The sequence below is a fragment of the Bufo bufo genome, chromosome 1 (assembly GCF_905171765.1).
Source record: "Bufo bufo chromosome 1, aBufBuf1.1, whole genome shotgun sequence".
Classification (NCBI taxonomy): domain Eukaryota; kingdom Metazoa; phylum Chordata; class Amphibia; order Anura; family Bufonidae; genus Bufo; species Bufo bufo.
The window spans coordinates 452,748,024-452,768,146 of NC_053389.1; the positions used below are offsets into that span (position 1 = coordinate 452,748,024).

General features: G+C 45.3%; 1 protein-coding gene across 2 annotated transcripts in view; it reads left to right on the plus strand.

The window, feature by feature from the left end:
• PPM1H (protein phosphatase, Mg2+/Mn2+ dependent 1H) overlaps positions 1-20,123 on the plus strand; it is a 233,048-nt gene that overhangs the window by 76,124 nt on the left and 136,801 nt on the right. For both annotated transcript variants that reach the window (XM_040408372.1, XM_040408363.1), the window contains exons 2-3: positions 8,573-8,738; positions 19,760-20,104. In XM_040408372.1, coding sequence (XP_040264306.1) covers positions 8,573-8,738; positions 19,760-20,104 — 511 coding nt within the window. The remainder of the gene's footprint in view (positions 1-8,572; positions 8,739-19,759; positions 20,105-20,123) is intronic.

Genomic DNA, 20,123 nt, shown 5'->3' on the forward strand with positions numbered 1-20,123 from the left:
CAGTGCCTGGGCTGTGTGCACTTCTCCCTGTCCCTGCGCTTGGCAGACGCTCCCTCACTCAGCAGAGCTGGAGAATGCAGAGTTGAACTAGCGCAGACCAGGGAAGGGAGATCTGCCATCTGCTCAGTGTATAAATGAAAGCAACATGTGGTAAGAGGACCCCTTTGTGCTGCAGATTAACCCTTTAGGGGGAGGGCTCTGGTTACTGACACTTTTAGGGGGCTATTGTTACTGGCTAGTGAGGGCAGGCGGGAATAGCCTCAGGGTGAGGGCAGTGGCGGCCATCTTAACTGAATAGTGAAATTGCAGTTTTATGCAGACTGGTTGCTAAGGGCTGAATCTTATTAAATATGGGGTAAGTCAGTCTAATAGTAACTGATTCTGGAATATCATGTTATTAGTAACTACATATATGAAAATTGAAATTAGGGTCTAAGTGTGACAGTTATGCTTTAATGCATTTTAATATTTTTTTTAATGAATTGAACGTCTGCACTTTTTAGTCTTTCTGACCTGCATTTTCCGGCTTAGCTAAAGGGCTTCTCTCTGTTGCTTGTATTTTAACTGTGAGCTGTATTCAGGTGAGTTAATCCTATAACAATACCATATTGTAGTGGCCAGTCAAATATCTTGAGCGGTATTGGATTATCTACACGGGAAACAGACACCTATTGTATGTGTGTAGCAGATGGTCTGCTAATTGCGTATATGTAGCAGCAGCATACAGCTATGTTTACCATATACACATTGACAAAAAAATATAAAATAATGCACCAAGAAGGAGCTGTTGAAATTGTAATGTGTGAATGTAATGGTGATATATGCAAGCAATTACAATATTGGAGTGAAACAGTTAGTTTATTTGGGAAAACTATACGAATGAAAGGAGGCTCTAGTACCCTGTTGGGGCCTCTAGCCTAGATACAAGATGAGATAGGGCATTGAGGCATACAGCTTCTGCAGCACATTTGCCTATAGATGTTGCAGCTGGGCCTGTAGATCCTGCTCCTCATAGGTTGCCAAAGCTGGCGTCCCAGCTAGTTCCATGAATGCACGATTGGTGATAAATCTGGTGACCAGGCAGGCTAAGGAAGTGTTGCAATCTGGTGGAGCAATTCCTGGGAAAAACTTGCTGTGTGTGGGCAAGCATTATTCTGCAGAAAAATGCCAGCTAGAAGTCCTGCCATGAGAAAAAACACATGTGGCCACAGGATGTCCTGCACATATCACTGAGCTGTTAACGTCCCTCATATCACTACTAGGGGTGACAGCCTGTCGTAATTATGAGATGGCTCCCCAGGTCATCACACCAGCAGTTGTGGCAGCGTGTTGCTCCACAGTAAAGGCAGGATTGAAGCACTCACCACCAGACTTCCATAGTCAAATCCGATCATCGTGGGATCCCAAACAGAACCAGGATTCATCACTGAAGATAATGCGGTGCCAGTCCCTAGCAGTCCAGGTTTCTCGTTCATGACACCGCTACAAAAGAAAGCAACGTTGGCTGGTTGTCATTGCCATGACATCAAACTTCCTTCTACTAAGTTCCTGGAAATTGTCCTGGCAGAGACAGGGGTGTGTAATGAAGGTGCCGCCTGTATCTGGATGGTGGACAATGAAATTGTGGGAGCTGCTTATGCTTCTCCGCGTATCAAATGATCTTTTCTGCTGGTCGTATGTCTGACTGGGCCTTTTGGAGCCTGTTCACCATGTATGCATGCCCTCACTTAACCACTGCTCCCAACACTATTCATAAATGATCCCCATAGTGCATAAAAGTTACCACTGCAGAGTTCCAAACCTTCTCTGGTATTAACATCAGCAGAAAAACTATGCATTGGGAGCTTCATAGATGAGTTTTCATGGCCCAACAGCTGCATGCAAGCCTTACATGTCCAAGCACAATGCCAAGAATCAGATGGCTACTTCAGTGTACCTCTTGGTGAGAGATGTTTGACTGCTAGACATGCCTCTGTGATGCACTCGAAGACTTTTTGCTCAGTTGACAGACTTTGAGAGGAGGCACATCATTGGACTGAGAAAATCAGGATAGTTGTTTTGACAAATTACCTGCTAACTAGCAGTGGTTACGTAAGGACACATAGATCTGTCTAGATGGCCAAGACAGACCACCACTAGAGAGGATTGCTTGGTCCACTGACAGGCACAAGAGGCTCCCACAGTTTTGTTGTACACCATCCAAACACAGGTGGCACATTAATTGCACACCCCTGTCTCTGCCCTGGCTATTTTTAGGGGCTTAGCATAAGGAAATTTGGTGTCATGGCGTTTATTACGTGTCCTGCCATTAACAGCCAGCCACTGTTGCCTTCGTTTGCAGTGGCCACATGTGTTGCCTCTCATGGCAGGGCTTCCAACTAGCAATTCTCAGATAATGCTTGTCCACATACAACAAGGGTTTCCCAGGAATGTCTCCTCCAGATTACAACACTTACTTGGCCTTCCTGTCACTAGATTTATTACCAGTCAAGCATTTATGGGACCAGCTGGGATGCCTGCTTCAGCAACCTATGTGTGTGCAGAATCTACCGGCCTAGCTGCAATATTTGTGGGCAAATGTTTAACAGGATAGCTGCTCCGATCAGTAGAGCAAGTGCAGAGGTTCGTAGATGCATGTCCTCAGAGATTTGTTCTGCTTGTGCTAATTAAAGTTAGGTTGCATCACTTATTTCATATTGTGTACTGCTCTTATACAGTATCTCACAAAAGTTAGTAGGCCCCCTCACATTTTTGTAAATAGTTTATAACTTTTCATGGGACAACACTGAACATCTGACACTTTGGTACAATGTAAAGTAGTCAGTGTACAGCTTGTATAACAGTGTACATTTGGTGTGCCCTCAAAATACATAGACCTCAAAATACACAGCCATTAATGCCTGTGGCAACAAAAGTGAGTGAAAATGGCCAAATTGTGCCCAAAGTAGGGCTGAAACGATTACTCGATTTAATAGAATAATTAGGCACAAAAAAATCCTTGATGCAAATTTTTTACATCGAGGATTCATTTGTGTCATGTGACCACAGAGCGGGAGTGAAGCGCTTGCTATTACTTACCGCTCCGTGGTCACCTGCCGTCACTGCGCTGCACTTTCTTCCTGACACGTGGTCAGGTCATAGCGCACGTAAGCGCGCACTATGACCCAACGCTGTGTGACGTCAGGACGACAGTGCAGCGCGCAGAGAAGATGATGGAGGAGCTGTGGAGCCGCGCCCCTACAGGAGAGGTAAGTACTGTCTCTGGGGACATGGCTAGGAGGGTGAGATGGTGGCAGTTGGGGGCGCAAGCTGGTGGCGTTGGGGGCAGCTGGTGGCACTGGGGGGCAATTGGTGGCACTGGGGGGTAGTTGGTGGCACTGGGGAGCAAGCTGGTGGCACTGGGGGGGGCAAGCTGGTGGTACTGGGGGCAGTTGGTGGCACTGGGGGCAAGCTGATGGCACTGGGGGGCAAGATGCTGGCACTGGGGGGCAAGATGCTGGCACTGGGGGGCAAGATGATGGCACTGGGGGCAGTTGGTGGCACTGGGGGGAAATATGATGGCACTAGATGGCAGCCTGATGGCACTGGGGGGGCAGCTGGTGGCACTGGGGTGGCAACTGATGGAACTGAGGCGGCAGCTAATGGCACTAGGGAGCAGCTGATGGAACTGGTGTGGGGAAGAGCTGAAGGTACTAGGGGAACGGAGCTGATGCACTTGGGCTGATTACAAGGATGTTGGAGACTAATGGCAGGGGGTCTAATGAGTTTTTATAAAGGAAAACAGTCTATTAATTCATTTTTTCTTTACTCGATTAATCGCAAAAAATAATCGATAGAATACTCGATTTTCTAAAATAATCGTTTATTGCAGTCCTAGCCCAAAGTGCCACCATTATTTTCCAGCACAGCCTTAACTCTCTTGGACATGAAGTTCACTAGCGCTTCACAGGTTGCCACTGGAATCCTCTTCCACTTCTTCATGATGACATCACATTGCTGGTGGATGTTAGAGACCTTGCGCTCCTCCACCTTCCGTTTCAGGATGCCCCACAGATGCTCAATAGGGTTTAGGTCTGGAGACTTGCTTGGCCAGTCCAGCACCTTTTACCCTCAGTTTCTTTAGCAAGGCAGTGGTCGTCTTGGAGGTTTGTTTTGGGTTGTTATCATGTTGGAATACTGCCCTGCGGCCCAGTTTCCAAAGAGAGAGTATCATGCTCTGCTTCAGTATCTAACAGTACATGTTGGCATTCATGGTTCCCTCAATAAACTGTAGTTCCTCACAGCCGGTAGCACTCATGCTGCCCCAAGCCATGACAGTCCCACCACCATGCTTGACTGTAAGTAAGACACACTTGTCTTTGTACTCCTCACCTAGTTGCCGCCATTCACGCTTGACACCATCCAAACCAAATACGTTTATCTTGGTCTCATCAGACCACAGGACATGGTTCCAGTAATCCATGTCCTTATTCTGCTTGTCTTCAGCAAACTGTTTGGGGGCTTTTTTGTGCATCATCTTTAGAAGAGGCTTCCTTCTGGGTCGACAACCATGCAATTTATTGCAGTGTCCGGCGTATGGTCTGAGCACTGACAGGCTGACCTCCCACCCCTTTAACCTCTGCAGCAATGATGGCTGCATTCCAGGGTGGATAAAAATCTATTATTTTTAAAAAATAAATAAAAAGAAATCGGATTATTTTTATTTAAATCAGATTTTTTTATATAAAATGCTTTTTGAGGAAAATATATTACCATCCAAAAGTTATTCCATCATTAAATAAAGATTAGTTTTTTAATTATGTAGAATAAGGCTGTAAGTGGACTCCCATATTGTTGAATGGATTAGGCAGTGGCTGAGGGACAGACAACAGAGGGTTGTAGTCAATGGAGTATATTCAGACCATGGTCTTGTTACCAGTGGGGTACCTCAGAGATCTGTTCTGGGACCCATATTGTTTAATATCTTTATCAGCGAAATTGCAGAAGGCCTCGATGGTAAGGTGTGTCTTTTTGCTGATGACACAAAGATTTGTAACAGGGTTGATGTTCCTGGAGGGATACACCAAATGGAAAAGGATTTAGTAAAACTAGAGGAATGGTCAAAAATCTGGCAACTAAAATTTAATGTTGATAAGTGCAAGATAATGCACCTGGGACGTAAAAACCCAAGAGCAGAATATAAAATCAGTTATACAGTCCTAACCTCAGTATCTGAGGAAAGGGATTTAGGGGTCATTATTTCAGAAGACTTAAAGGTAGGCAGACAATGTCATAGAGCAGCAGGAAATGCTAGCAGAATGCTTGGGTGTATAGGGAGAGGCATTACCAGTAGAAAGAGGGAGGTGCTCATGCCACTCTACAGAGCACTAGTGAGACCTCATTTGGAGTATTGTGCGCAGTACTGGAGACCATATCTCCAGAAGGATATGGATACTTTGGAGAGAGTTCAGAGAAGAGCTACTAAACTGGTACATGGATTGCAGGATAAAACTTACCAGGAAAGATTAAAGGACCTTAACATGTATAGCTTGGAAGAAAGACGAGACAGAGGGGATATGATAGAAACTTTTAAATAAATAAAGTAAATCAACAAGGTAAAAGAGGAGAGAATATTTAAAAGAAGAAAAACTGCTACAAGAGGACATAGTTTTAAATTAGAGGGGCAAAGGTTTAAAAGTAATATCAGGAAGTATTACTTTACTGAGAGAGTAGTGGATGCATGGAATAGCCTTCCTGCAGAAGTGGTAGCTGCAAATACAGTGAAGGAGTTTAAGCATGCATGGGATAGGCATAAGGCCATCCTTCATATAAGATAGGGCCAGGGGCTATCCATAGTATTTAGTATATTGGGCAGACTAGATGGGCCAAATGGTTCTTATCTGCCGACACATTCTATGTTTCTATATGTGTAATTTTTTTGGTAAATAAATTCCATTAATCCATTCACAATGTCATGCTCTTCCAGAGGTTTTTGTAAGATTATTGGGCAGTGTCTCTGCCTACAAGATATTATCACAGATGCTTGGTTTACTTTTGCAGTTCTCAAAACTGAATTTGACTCGGCAGAGATCACATGCCTCTTCTTCACAGCAAAAATGGTATAACATGAACAGAGTTGAGAAAAATACCTTAATCCTAACTTATACAAACCCATGAATGCAGAATCAACCTAATCAAACTAATATGAAAAGTTATTATTCTAAAAATCTTCATCTACTTGCATATTATAAGTTATACCAGCAAGAATTAGTCTTTATGTAGAAAACTATGATTTAAATCGAGCCTTAATGACTAGTGATTTAAATCGTGATTTAAATCCTTTTCATTTAAATCAAATCCACCCTGCAGCATTCATACATCTATTTTGAAAAGACAACCTCTGAATATGACGCTGAACACATGCACTCAACTTCTTTAGTCGACCATGACTAGGCCTGTTCTGAGTGGAACCGGTCTTGTTAAACCGCTGTATGATCTTGGTCACTGTTCTGCAGCGCAGTTTCAGTGTGTTGGCAATCTTCTTATAGCCTAGGCCATCTTTTTGTAGAGCAACAATTCTTTTTTTCAGATCATCAGAGAGTTCTTTGCCATGAGGTGCCATGTTGAACTTCCAGTGACCAGTGAGTGTGAGAGTGATAATACCAAATTTAACACACCTGTTCCCAATTCACACCTGAGACCTTGTAACACTAACAAGTCACATGACAGTGGGGAGGGAAAATGGCTAATTGGGCAGAATTTGGCCATTTCCACTTAGGGGTGTACTCACTTTGGTTACCAGCGGTTTAGACATTAATGACTGTGTGTTGAGTTATTTTGAAGGCACACCAAATTTACACTGTTATACAAGCTGTACACTGACTACTCTACATTGTATCAAAGCATCATATCTTCAGTGTTGTCCCATGGAAAGATATAATCAAATATTTACAAAAATGTGAGGGGTGTACTCAGTTTTGTGAAATACTTTATATTGACATTGTATTATTCTACTGTAATATCATTGTATGATGACATCTTCAATGTGATCTGTATCTGTCCATTACTGCATATGTGTTTTTTGAATTGGATTTATAATAAAGATCAGTTTTCACTGTGTTTTGGTTTTTATCGATATATTGTACCTATGGTCAACAACTGTCTTCTAGTCTTTGGATACTGAGCCCATTGAGTGTTGGCGTATACACTATTTGTGTTGTATACACTAGGATTGCTCATGGTGTATGCCCTGAAGGTATCCATAATCTTTAAAGGGGTTGTCCTTCTAAAAAAACCATATAGCGCTTACTAATACATTTGCATTAATTAGTGTCCCAGTCTCTCCCCATTAGCCGTTTTCCCAGGTTCTGACAGGTCCAACTCTGGCTTGTCAGACAGCATTTGTGTATTGGCACAAAACCTTTGCTGTCTATGAAAGTGCTGGCAAACTGGGTCTAGACACAGAAAGTCACCCGTTTCTGTGTCTAGATATCTGCTCCTCTGACCATGTTTGGTTTACTCAGAATGAATATGGGTGACATTCAGTCATATTGTCTTGTAGAAGTCACCAAACAACTTTGCAGGCCAGAATGGGAAAATAAAATGTGTCACCTACAACATTTTCCGAAGTTTCTTCAAGAATCTGATACGTGTTTGCGGATTTCTCAGCAGTTTTCTTGCAGTGTATGGTTGACTAAATTCTCCTAAATCTGTCATTTGATACGATTTTCAGACTCTGCTGACTAATCCTTTCTCGAAGCATGGTCCATGTGAAGCCGAAAGTGTGACTCATTTGAAAGATGTTTGCCAACCTTTTCCCACCTGCTGAGGCTGCCTTCTGGCAGAACAGAATGTTTTCTCATTTCCCTTTTCTCTATGAATGCTTCTTCACAATGCAGTATGATATTTCCCACTTTCTGTTATCTTCGGTTTGGGTTCCTGTTTTTGTGCTTTGCATAAAATATTGCAAGGACATTGTTGTCTATGTATGGGCCATTTTTCAACATGGTTTACAAGTCCTTTCCACTCCCTAATGAGCAATCTCCTCAAGCTTTGAGCTGTCAAGGCAGTTTATCAATTATTTCTGGAGGTTGCTTAGCAACAGGACCCACCACCAGAAGTGACCACACGAGTTCCCTATGCTCTGGAACAGAAGTTCTGGTAGGGTGTATTGCTAACACACTTCTCATCCTGTATTTTGCAGTAGGTGATGGCCATCAGTGCCATGTAAAGTTTTTTGGTTGTTACATTTTACAGAGTGGGTGATGTTAACTGTAACCCCTTGCAGGATTTTCAGCCAAAGCCAGAAGAGGATCCACCAGGAAAAAGAAGTAGAAATCCTTCCTTTATTTTTCGGCTTTCTGGCTTTGGACAAAAATCCTGCACAAAGATCTGCTTCAAATCCTCATCCATAACACTGGGTGAATCTAGCCTATGATTTCCACCACGGGTCTGGCCACACTTAGGGGGTCTGCAGAAAAGCTCTCCAAGGGTGAACAACTCCTTAAAATACACTTGCTTGTGTTTCTATATACATTTTTGTTTAATGGAATTCTTTTCTTGTATCTCCCTTTTCTTTCTCTGTACTCTACAGAGTGATAAATGCAGGGAAGAGCACACACAATGAAGATCAGGCAAGCTGTGAAGTTATGTTTGTGAAGAAGAAAACTGGAGTACAATCCACTCCCAGCAAGACCTCCTCAAACAAGAGAAGATCATCCCTACAAAATGGAGAAGGCCTACAACTGAAGGAAAACATGGTAAGTGTCACAATGAGCTGGATGTTTTTTGTATGTTTTTTTTTTTTTTTTTTGCATTTCACATTGTTGCCATTTTATAATGAAAACAAGGATTTAGGGTGCATTCACACGTCCGCAATTTCGTTCCGCATTTTGCGGAACGGAATTGCTGACCCATTCATTTCTATGCGTGCTGCCCGGATACAGAATTTTGGACCCGCACTTCGGGGTCCACAATTCCGTTCCTGAAAAAAATAGAACATGTCCTATTCTTGTCCGCAATTGCGGACAAGAATAGGCATATTCTATTAGTGCCGGCAATGTGCAGTCCGCAAAATACGGAACGCACATTGCCCCTGTCCGTGTTTTGCGGTTCCGCAAAACATGTCACGAACACATTTGCGTTGTTTGATTCCGGCAGGCAGGATCCTGATCAGTCTGAAAAGTGCCTGATCAGTCAGAAAAATGCATTGCAATACTGGATCCGTTTTTCCGGTGTCATCAGGCAAAACGGATCCGGTATTTATTTTCACATTTTTAAAGGTCTGCGCATGTGCAGACCGGAATACCGGATCCGTCAATGCGGCAATTTGAATGCCGGATCCGGCACTAATACATTCCTATGGAAAAAAATGCTGGATCCGGCAAGTGTTTAGTTTTTTCGGGCGGAGATGAAACCGCAGCATGCTGCGGTATTATCTCTGTCCTGAACAGTCAAAAAGGCTGAACTGAAGACATCCTGATGCATTCTGAATGGATTACTCTCTATTCAGAATGCATGGGGATAAAACTGATCAGTTATTTTCCGGTATTGAGCCCCTAGGACGGAAGTCAGTGCCGGAAAAGAAAAGCGCTAGTGTGAAAGTACCCTAAGGCTACTTTCACACTAGCTGGATCCGGCAGAGTTCAGCAAAAATGCTTCCGTTACTGATAACACAACCATCTGCATCCGTTATGAACAAATCCGGTTGTATTATCTTTAACATAGCCAAGACGGATCCGTCATGAACTCCATTGAAAGTCAATGGAGGACGGATCTGTTTTCTATTGTGGCAGAGAAAACGGATCCGTCCCCATTGACTTACATTGGGGGTCATGCCAGATCCGTCATGCTCCACATCCCAGGATGGAAAGCAAACATACTCTGGGAGCGCAATTAAACGGAACAGAATGCATTTTGGAGAATTCCTTTCAGTTCAGTTTTTTCCCGATTGACGATGAATTGGGAGAAAACTGAAAAGTTTTTCTCCGGTATTGAGCCCCTATGACGAATCTCAATAAAGGAAAATAGAAACGCTAGTGTGAAAGTAGCTCATGATTTAAGTCATAATGTGTAGCATTTTTTTTTTTGTAGTCTGTTAATATGGAGCCGCATAAGTCTTTGTAGCTATAGACACTAAAGATAGCATTTTTTAACAAGTGGTTTTGCAAATTTGCATACTTTTTAATTTTACATGTATTGAGGCACTAAAAAATGTCTTTGTGACAGTGTACATACCCTTTAAAAAGGACTTGTCAGCTCTCCTGACGGGTTTTATGTAAATGCATGCATTGCTCATGAAATAACAATCTCTCTGTTATTCTTAATGTGTGGAAATGTGCGAATAAATTGACATCTAGGAGTCCCCATCCCCTTAGTCAGTGGGGTGGGTCCCTACACTTTGACATTGCAACAGTGCTGAGTATGCAGAGGCGTCCCATTGACAAGGCAAATTGTAACTTTCAGTTGTCAATTTATTTATATATTTCTAGTAGGAGTAAAGGGAACATGGACATGTCAAGATAGATGACAGGCCCTTTAATTTATTGAAGGTTGCCTAGGGTTCCCGCTGACGGCAACCAGGGACCTTGAAGCTGGTGAGCAACTGAAACACAGAAAACCCCTTCTAGTAGCGTAGCAGGAAATCTTTTTAGGTCAATAATAAAAAATGATTATAGTACAGGATTGTCAAAAAACCACACATACCCCATTACACTATAGTAAAAGTTATGTTTAATAGCATACCCTGTCCACAGAGCTCTTTGATAGTACAGGATTGTGCAAGATAAATGTTTTTTTATTAATAATTTGATTAAAGTAATCCTCATGCACACGACCGTGCTGTTTTTTGCGGTCCGCAAACCGCGGATCCGCAAATAACAGAAGCCGTCCGTGTTGCCTACCGCAATTTGCGGAATGGAACGGGCGCCGGCAATATAAATGCCTATTCTTGTCTGCAAAGCGCGGACAAGAATAGGACATGTTATGTTTTTTTTAAGCGGAGCCATGGATGCAGACAGCACACGGAGTGCTGTCCGCATCTTTTGCGGCCCCATTGAAGTGAATGGGTACGCATCCGAGCCGCCAAAACGGCGGCTCGGATGCGGACCCAAACAACAGTCGTGTGAATAAGGCCTAAGGCTGATTTTCCTTATTATGCGTGGGGCAATTGCATCATAATTATCTTTTTTTTCCTTCTTTGTGCTGGAAATTAGGATTCCATGTACTATCCCCTGGTAAACCTGTCTGTGTAACACACCAGGCATTCGGAGGTGGTAGAGCTAGAAACAGAGAGCAGAGCTGGTACTGAACCAGGTTTGGCCCGAACTTTGCAAATTTTCAGATGACAAACGAACCTAAACCTTTTCAGGTTCCTTTCAGATGAATCAAGTAAAATGTCGAGAAGCTGCAGCAAACCTCAAAAGCAGCTAGCTGCAGGGACATCCCTTAATTTTTTTTTACCAAATCCTTTTTTTTTTTCTTGGGGGGGTGGAATAAGCATAAAACTGTACAACACTAGTGTTGATCGAGCCTGCTCGGCTGATGGCATTACAATGATAAGCTGGCCGGAACAAGTCATCGGGTGCTATATAGCACCTGATGACGCATGTTCGGCTCATTCTTAGTCAGGGAGAGCTGTGCTGAGGAAGGGACAGACAGTGTAGGGAGTGATTTAAGAATATTATTAACACCAAAACTTTTCAGAGACCAAAAAGTCCTTTTAAGGACTATTGTGTGTGGCAGCAGCAATCTATATTTTTAGCACAACCTGCGCTAAATAGCGTGCAATAGATAGGCCGCTGCAGACAGCGACATTAGCTGCGCCACATCTCCCATGTAAAGTGTGCGCATCCAAACAATATCTATGACATACAGTGTTTTTTTTTCCGTAGACTGTGTCCGCTGCGAACAGTGACATAAGCTGCGCTACATCTCCAGTGTAAAGTGTGCGCATCCCAAAAATGTCTGTGACATCCAGTGTACTTTTTCGGTACACAGTGTCCGCTGCGGACAGTGACATTAGCTGCGCCACATCTCCTGTGTAAAGTGTGCGCATCCAAAAAATGTCTCTGACATCCAGTGTACTGTATGTCAGATACATTTTTTCAGCGCACACGTTACACTGCAGATGTGGTGCAGCTAATGTCACTGTCCGCAGCGGACACTGTCTATGGAAAAACGTAAACTCTGTCCGCTGCGAACAGTGACATTAGCTGCACCACATCTGCAGTGTAACGTGTGCGCTAAAATTTTTTATCTGACATACAATGTACATTTTTTGTAGACTCTGCGGACAGTGACATTACCGGTGGTACCTCTCCTGTATAACATTTCCTCATTTCAAATACCTGTGACATTTGCTGTAATTTTTCATTAGCCGCTGGTGACAGCATTGACATTATCTGCGGGATATCTTCTGTGTGACGTTTCCACATCCCAAATATCTTTTTTAAATTTGTTTGCGCATACACTTCCAAATCCTATGCTACTGTATGTGTGACAGACTTTCAAGTATATATAAAATTTTATATGGAGAAGGCGAGCAGTAAGGGTCGGGGCAGTGGCCGTGATGCTGATGGTGCACACAGAGGCCGTGGCCCTGGGCGCGGTGAAACTGTGCCCGCTGCCAGAGCACAAGAAAAACAACCATCCACGATACCTTGCTTCATGTCCCAGTTTTCAGGGCGGCGCAGGACACCACTCTTGAAGTCAGACCAGTGCAACCAGGTGGTCGGTTGGATTGCAGCAGATAATGCTTCCAGTCGCTTAAGCACCACTCTGTCTTCCACCAAGTCCAGTCTCAGTAGCCAAGAGTCTGCTCAACACAATCCTCACCCTGATCCTCACCCTGATCCTCCTTCCTCCTCACCCTGCCCTGATTCCCAAACTCTTGAGCATCCACAGTCACAAGAAGATGACGATGGGGAACGGCAATTACTGTTTAATGAGGTGGATGATGATGAGACACAGTTGCCAATAAGTCAACGGCAATTACTGTCTCAAGAGGTTGATGAAGAGGATGAGACACAGTTGTCAATCACTGAGGTTGTGGTTAGGTCAACAAGTCAGGAGGATGAGCAGAGTAAGGAAGTGGAAGAGGAGGTGGTGGACGATGAAGTCACTGACCCAAATTGGGAAGGTGGAAAGCGGAAATCTCCCTTGCCAAGGGTTAGGTGTTCCTCAGTATGGCGCTTTTTTGAGGAAAGTGGGGACGACAAAAGAATAGTAGTTTGCAACCTGTGCCGTACCAAAATGAGCCGGGGCGTGAACACTAGCAACCTCACCACAAACCGGCATGATCCGCCACATGGCATCCAAGCACTGTAATAAGTGGGACGAACCCCCGGGTCCACAATCTGTGTCTGCGGGTCACACCACTGCCTCCTCTTCCTCTGTGTTGCGTGCTGGCCAATCCCCTGTCGAAGGCGCAGGCCTGGATGCTTCCCGCCCTGCGCCTGGACTTTCGCAAGCACCATCAGTGACCACATCCACTTCTGCGCAGCGTACAAATGTCCTTACCCCAGGCATTTGAACACAAGTGCAAATACCCAGCTACCCACCCACAGGCCATAGCACTAAATGCGCAACTTTCCAAATTACTGGCCCTGGAAATGTTGCCATTTAGGCTTGTAGACACTGAAGCCTTCCGCAGCCTGATGTCGACGGCTGTCTCACGTTATGCAGTCCCCAGCCGCCACTATTTTTCAAGGTGTGCCGTGCCCGCCTTACAACATGTGTCCTGTAACATTACACGTGCCCTGACCAACGCAGTTACTAGGAAGGTCCACTTAACCACGGACACATGGACAAGTGCATTCGGCCAGGGACACTACATTTTCCTGACTGCACACTGGGTGAACATTGTGGAGGCCGGGAGAGAGTCGTACCCTGGGATGGCACAGGTGCTACCGACGCCAAGGATTGCGGGCCCTACGTCGATCAGGGTTTCCGCCAGCACCTACGTTAGTGGCTCCAACCCCCACTTCTCCTCCTCCAGCCCTTCCTCCACCACTTCCACCTCCAAATTATCTGCGTGCAGCACCAGTCAGCCATCAAGTCGGTAGCTGGAAGCAGTGTAGCACTGCAGTGGGGAGACTGCAAAAGGCCGTGCTGAAGCTGATATGCTTAGGGGACAAACAGCACACCGCTGCAGAGCTGTGGCAGGGGATAAGAGACCAAACTGAGCCATGGCTCTCGCCACTTAACCATGCCTGGTTCTAGGTTATGTCTGATAATGGCCGTCACTTGGTGGCGGCTTTGGAGCTCGGCAAGCTCACACACATCCCATGCCTAGCCCACATCTTCAACTTAGTGGTTCAGCGGTTTCTCAAAACCTACCCCAATTTGCCTGAGCTACTGGTGAAGGTGCGCCGCGTGTGTGCACATTTCCGCAAGTCATCGACAGCTTCAGCCGGTCTTGAAATTGCCAGCTCACCGGCTGTTGTGTGACGTGAGCACGCGCTGGAACTCCAAGTTCCACATGTTGGCCAGGCATTGTGAGCAGCAGAGGGCAGTAGTGGAATACTACCAGCAGCATGGTTCTCACCTTTCCAGTCAGCTTCCGCTATTCAAAAGCAAGGTGTGGGCATGGATGTCTGACCTCTGTGAGGTTTTAAGAAACTTTGAGGAATAAACACAGATGGTGAGTGGCGATAACGCTATTATCAGCGTAACCATCCCACTTCTTTATCTACTCAAACGCTCGCTGCTCACAATTAAGGATGACGCTTTGCATGTGGAAGAGGTGGAAATTGGGAAGACATTACACAGGTTGATAGCTAGACCACCCTCAGTTCGTCTTCTCAGCGCAAATTGGACGATGAAGAGGAGGAGGAGCAGGAGACGGTTTCCTCCACTACAGAGGGTAGTACCCATGGAAGTTTAATTCCATCTGTTCTGCATGCAGAAGAGGAGGAAGAGGATGAGGAGATTGAGAGTCACCCTCCTGATGACAGCGAAGTCTTGCCTGTTAGTACTCTGGCACACATGGCTGACTTCATGTTAGGCTGCATTTTTCAGCGACTCGCGCATTATACGCATTTTAGACAACACGGATTACTGGTTGTTCACCCTTTGCGACCCCCGCTACAAAGAGAACTTCTCTCTCATTCCTCTGGTGGAGAGGACGAGCAAAACGGTGCAATATCAGAGGGTCCTTGTAGAAAAATTGCTCTAAAAATTTCCATCTGACAATGCTGGCGGCAGAGTCCGTAGTTCCTTGGGCAACCGAGGAGAGGAGACAAGGGGAACACACAGCAGTTCCAACAGAGGCAGGGCAACACTCTCCAAAGCCTGGGACAGTTTCATGACACCCCGCCAGCACCCTCACCCTGATGCACGGCCTACTGTCACAAGGAGGGAAACATTTTGGAAGATGGTGAAGGAGTACATAGCAGAACGTGTCAGCGTCCTCAATGATCCTTCAGTGCCTTACAACTACTGGGTGTCCAAGCTGGATACGTGGCACGAACTGGCGCTCCATGCCTTGGAGGTGCTGGCCTGTCCTGCTCACCTGCAGGCCCTCGCATATAATTTTTTTTAAGGGTAAGCTCATCTGCAGGCCCTCACCTACAATCTTTTACAGGGTCAGCTCACCTGCAGGCCCTCACATATAATGTTTTACAGGGTCATCTCACCTGCAGGCCCTCACCTACAAACTTTTACATTGTTAGCTCATCTGCAGGCCCTCACATATAATGTTTTACAGGATCATTTCCCCATCAGGCCCTCACCTACAATCTTTTACAGGGTCTGCTCACCTGCAGACCCTCGCATATAATTTTTTAGACGGTCAGCTCACCAGCAGGCCATCAATCATTCCCCAGCAGTCCAATGGTGCTCAAGCTTAATTCCCACCTGGTCAAGTTGCTGGCCGGCGAGTCTGCTGCCTTTATGGAGCTAATGGCGTGCTCTCAGTTTGATGGAAGTTACCTAACTGGAATTATTTCTCCCAAAAGCCATCCCTGCCTTGTACTCTCATGTGAAGGACAACATGAGCTGTTCCCTGCGATTCTTGCTGTGTGGCATTGTTCACGCCACAGTGGACACTTGGAGCAGCTCTTACGGGCAGGGACAGTACATGACTTTCACAGTCCACTGGGTCTGTTTTTTGCAACAGTGGGGCGGCAGCACCTTGGCAACATGGCCAGGTCCCTTTAACACAGGTCCTCCTCCTCCATGTAATATAGATATAGAAAGTCAAATTGCAGCGCTCACCTGTGTATCGAGTGGGAGGCATAAAAACTGCATAAAAAGTATGCATTTCGGATCTTACATTAACTATCCTTACTTTTGATATCATGAGTAAGGATCGTTAATGTAAGATCCGAAACGCGTTGATTTTGCACCTGTCTTGTTTTGTATGGATTTTACCGCATCAAATAAAGGATATCGTTTTATCGGAAGCTGGAGCTTTCTACTTTTTCTCCTCCTCCATGTAGGGCAGGGCACACGGTTGCTCGCAGTACCCCTTCTTCCTATCATATGTGTCAAGTCAAGTGTTTCCACGCCTTGTTGGAGCTGATCGGCCTGGGTGAGAGTAGCCACAGAGGAGAGCAGTTGCTAAAGTACATCAAGCAGCAGACATCCTGCTGGCTGCCACCCCACCCACAACAACAGGGCAAGTTGGTCAGCGACCATGGACACAACATCCTGGCCGCCCTGAACGTGGGGGGAAATAACACATGCTCCCTGTATGGTGCATGTCATTAACCTAGTCGTGCAACACTTTCTAAATTAGTACACTGGCTTGTGCAAGGTGCTGGCAATGTTCAGGAGACTAAGTCCAAACATTTCAACCATTCTTACATGGCGAGGAAAGCTCTCCTGGACTTGCAGCGACAGAATGGCCTGCCATTACACTGCATAATCTGCAACGTGCGTAGTAGCTGGAATTCAACATTGAACATGCTCAAGCATTTGTACGAGCAGTGGAAAGCCGTGAACGATTTTGTCATGCATGTGTTGCTTCGAAGTCAGGCAGTGGCAGCCTATCCGAAACGCCTGTAGGTGCTGAAACCCTTCAAAGAGGCTACAAAGTTTGTCAGCAGGGACAACTACAATGTCATCCCCTCCTTTTTATCTTAGAACAGATGCTGATGCTCATGCAGCAGGGGGCAATGGTGGGAAAAGAAGAGCGAACGCCTCCTGCTGTCCACCCCATAGCTGTTGGGGACCCACAAAGAAAATCTGCCATGGAGGAGGAGGAGTATGTGGATGAGGAGCAGCCACTGCAAGAGTAGGAGGTGGAGGAGCAAGAGGATAATGATGGCACCAGTGGGGGGACGGAGCCCGAAAAAACTGGCTCCTCAGGCACCCTGGCCAGAATGATGACCTGTATACTTGCTTACTTACACAATGACAAGCGTATGGTTGACATCAAGTAGTCTGATGATTACTGGATAGCCATACTTTTAGATCCTCACTATCAAAGCAAAATGGCGGAAAGGGAGGCCAAATTACGTTATTATCAGGAAGCTCTGTGTACACAGCTTGTCACAACTTACAGCTTGAAGAGCAGTACCTCTCTGCCGCCAGTATAGTCACCCCTCTCCCGTGCCACAAGCAGCCGAAGCAGGACCAGTAGCAGCAGCAATGATTTCAGTCTCCTCAACATGATGGAGCAGTTTTTCCATGTGCCGCGCCAGGCTGAAGTCAGTCAGAAAGCCGACAGCTCCCGCCTTAATCCCCAGGTTCAGGCCTACCTAAACTCTTATGAGTCTCTGGCACATACCCTGTCTCCTGACCCCATGGATTTTTAGGTAGGCAGACTGGAACAGTAGCCTGAATGGGCACAGCACTCTCTTTCTTGCCGAGCCTCCAGTGTCATCTCAGAGAGGGTTTTCAGTGGGGGTCGTGGTGACACTCCTTCGGCTGAGGCCAATAAATAGATCTGGCCTTGCTGGCGGTGCCCCATCTTGCCACTTTTACTGCCCTCTGGCCTTCATCATGCCTCCGTTGCCATCATACCACTGGTGCAGCCTGCCAACCGTCATGTTCTGTAAGGCTGCTGCTGCTCCTGCTGTCTCCATCATGCTAGCACCATCATGCAACTGTTGTGGCTTGCTGACCATCATGTTCTGCACAGCTGCTGCTGGTGCCTCCATCATGCCACTGCTGCGTTCTGCTGACCATCATCTTCTGTAAGGTTGCTGCTTCCATCAAGCCACTTCCGCCATCATGCCACTGCTGCGGCCTGTCAAAGCATCTACCACTACTACCACTACCCCCGGTACTAGCACTACTACCACCACTGCTAATACTGCTACTACTATCCATAGACAGCTGACTTACTGCCTTCTATGTTCCATATTATGCTGCTTCTGCTGCTGCCACTATTGCGTCCGCATGCCGCTGTATCCATAATGTTAACACATCCATACTGCTCTGTTGCTGCTACCAGTTAAAAGGGAGAGTTTTTCTAGGTTTGTTCACAAAAAGCCACTTTTTCTTCTGACGATCAACACTTGTGCATGTTGTGTGGGCAGGCATTCAGACCCTGTCAAGGCATCATTTTTGGAGGCTATCTCATAACACCGTGTGTGTTTAAGCATCATCCGCCCCCCATAAAGGGACAATTTTTGGAATCTTTGGAACATGAAAAAGCATAACACGTGTCTTAACGTGTTAACATATGTTAACACTGTCAAACGTGTGTTTACCCATAGCTATGTATGTCATTTACTATTGCAGTCATTGTGTTAGAGAGCTTAGGGAGAAGGGAGTGAAAAATGAAATAATTATATAAAATAAATGAAAAGATAACAGGTTTTCCTAGAAGACTAGAGGGTATACCAATTTTCAGGGCAATTGGAGCAACTTAAAGTCCGAATGGATTCAGTTGCGAACCGAAATTTTTCTAAAATTTGGTGAACCTGAACCAAACCGAATCTCGAGTGGTTTGCTCATCTCTAATTGTGATCCAATGACTAGACAGGAGGTGTGCCACATACTACCTCAGAGACCGTGTAGGCACTGGAGCTAAACTGTTGTCACAGATCACACCCTAATAGAAATGTAGAATCAAACAAGATTCTAGGAAAATAGGAAGCAGCTAAGCCTCCCTTTTAGGTACTGGCTTGCTTATTATTTTTGAGCTCTTGACTGTACGGTTGCTTTATATAGTTCTTCAGACTCTTGTCTACAGTATGGGAGCTGGCACTAAAGTATCCGATTACATCTTAAAGGGGCTGTGCAGGTCATCAATATCTAATCGGTGGGGATCCGGCACCCCCACCGATCAGCTGAGGAAGAGGGGGCAGCGCTGTTTCCTCTTCATTACACTGCAGGTTGTGGCAGAAGCGCAGTGTAATTACAAGTACTCGCTCCATTCACTTGTAATTGCACTGCGCCACCACTACAGGGGAGACAACACATAACGAAATGAAGAGGAAACGGCGCTCGTATGAAGTGCGACTTCTTCTCAAACAGCTGATTGGCAGGGGTGCCAGGTGTCAGACACCTGCCACTCAGATATTAATGATCTATCCTGAGGATAGGTCATCAATATATAATGCCTGCACAAACCCTTTAACTCTGTATGTGAGAAACTAAATACAGTACATTAATTAATCTTAGAATTTTTCCTGTGCACAGCATGGGGAGCACTTTTAGGGAACTTTCCCTTCTAGTCTCCACGCCCAGCGAAATACTCTTGTGGAGGAAGTGTTATTTGTAAAGAATATAGCTGTTATGTTTGCTGATATACTATGATTTTCATGTGTAGTTAAAAAAAAACACTTTTATAATCTCGTTCTTAATGACGATTTATTTTGTTCTTTAGGAAGCTGATGGAATCGCATTTCAGTACTGGGCATTGTTTGATGGGCATGCAGGAGCTGGGGCTGCTGTTGTAGCATCTAAGCTTCTTCATCTTAACATCGTGGAACAACTACAGGACATTGTAGACATCTTGAAGAATTCAACAATTTTACCTCCCACCTGTCTAGGAGAAGTTCCAGAAACAACATCTACCAATAATAGGACTCTAACTAGAGCTGCGTCATTACGTGGAGCTGCTGGTGCCCCAGGTTCTCCAAGCACGCCTCAAACGCGATTTTTTACAGAGAAGAAAGTTCCACATGAGTGTCTTGTCATTGGAGCTCTTGAAAATGCATTTAAGGAAATGGTAAGAGAAATACATAAAC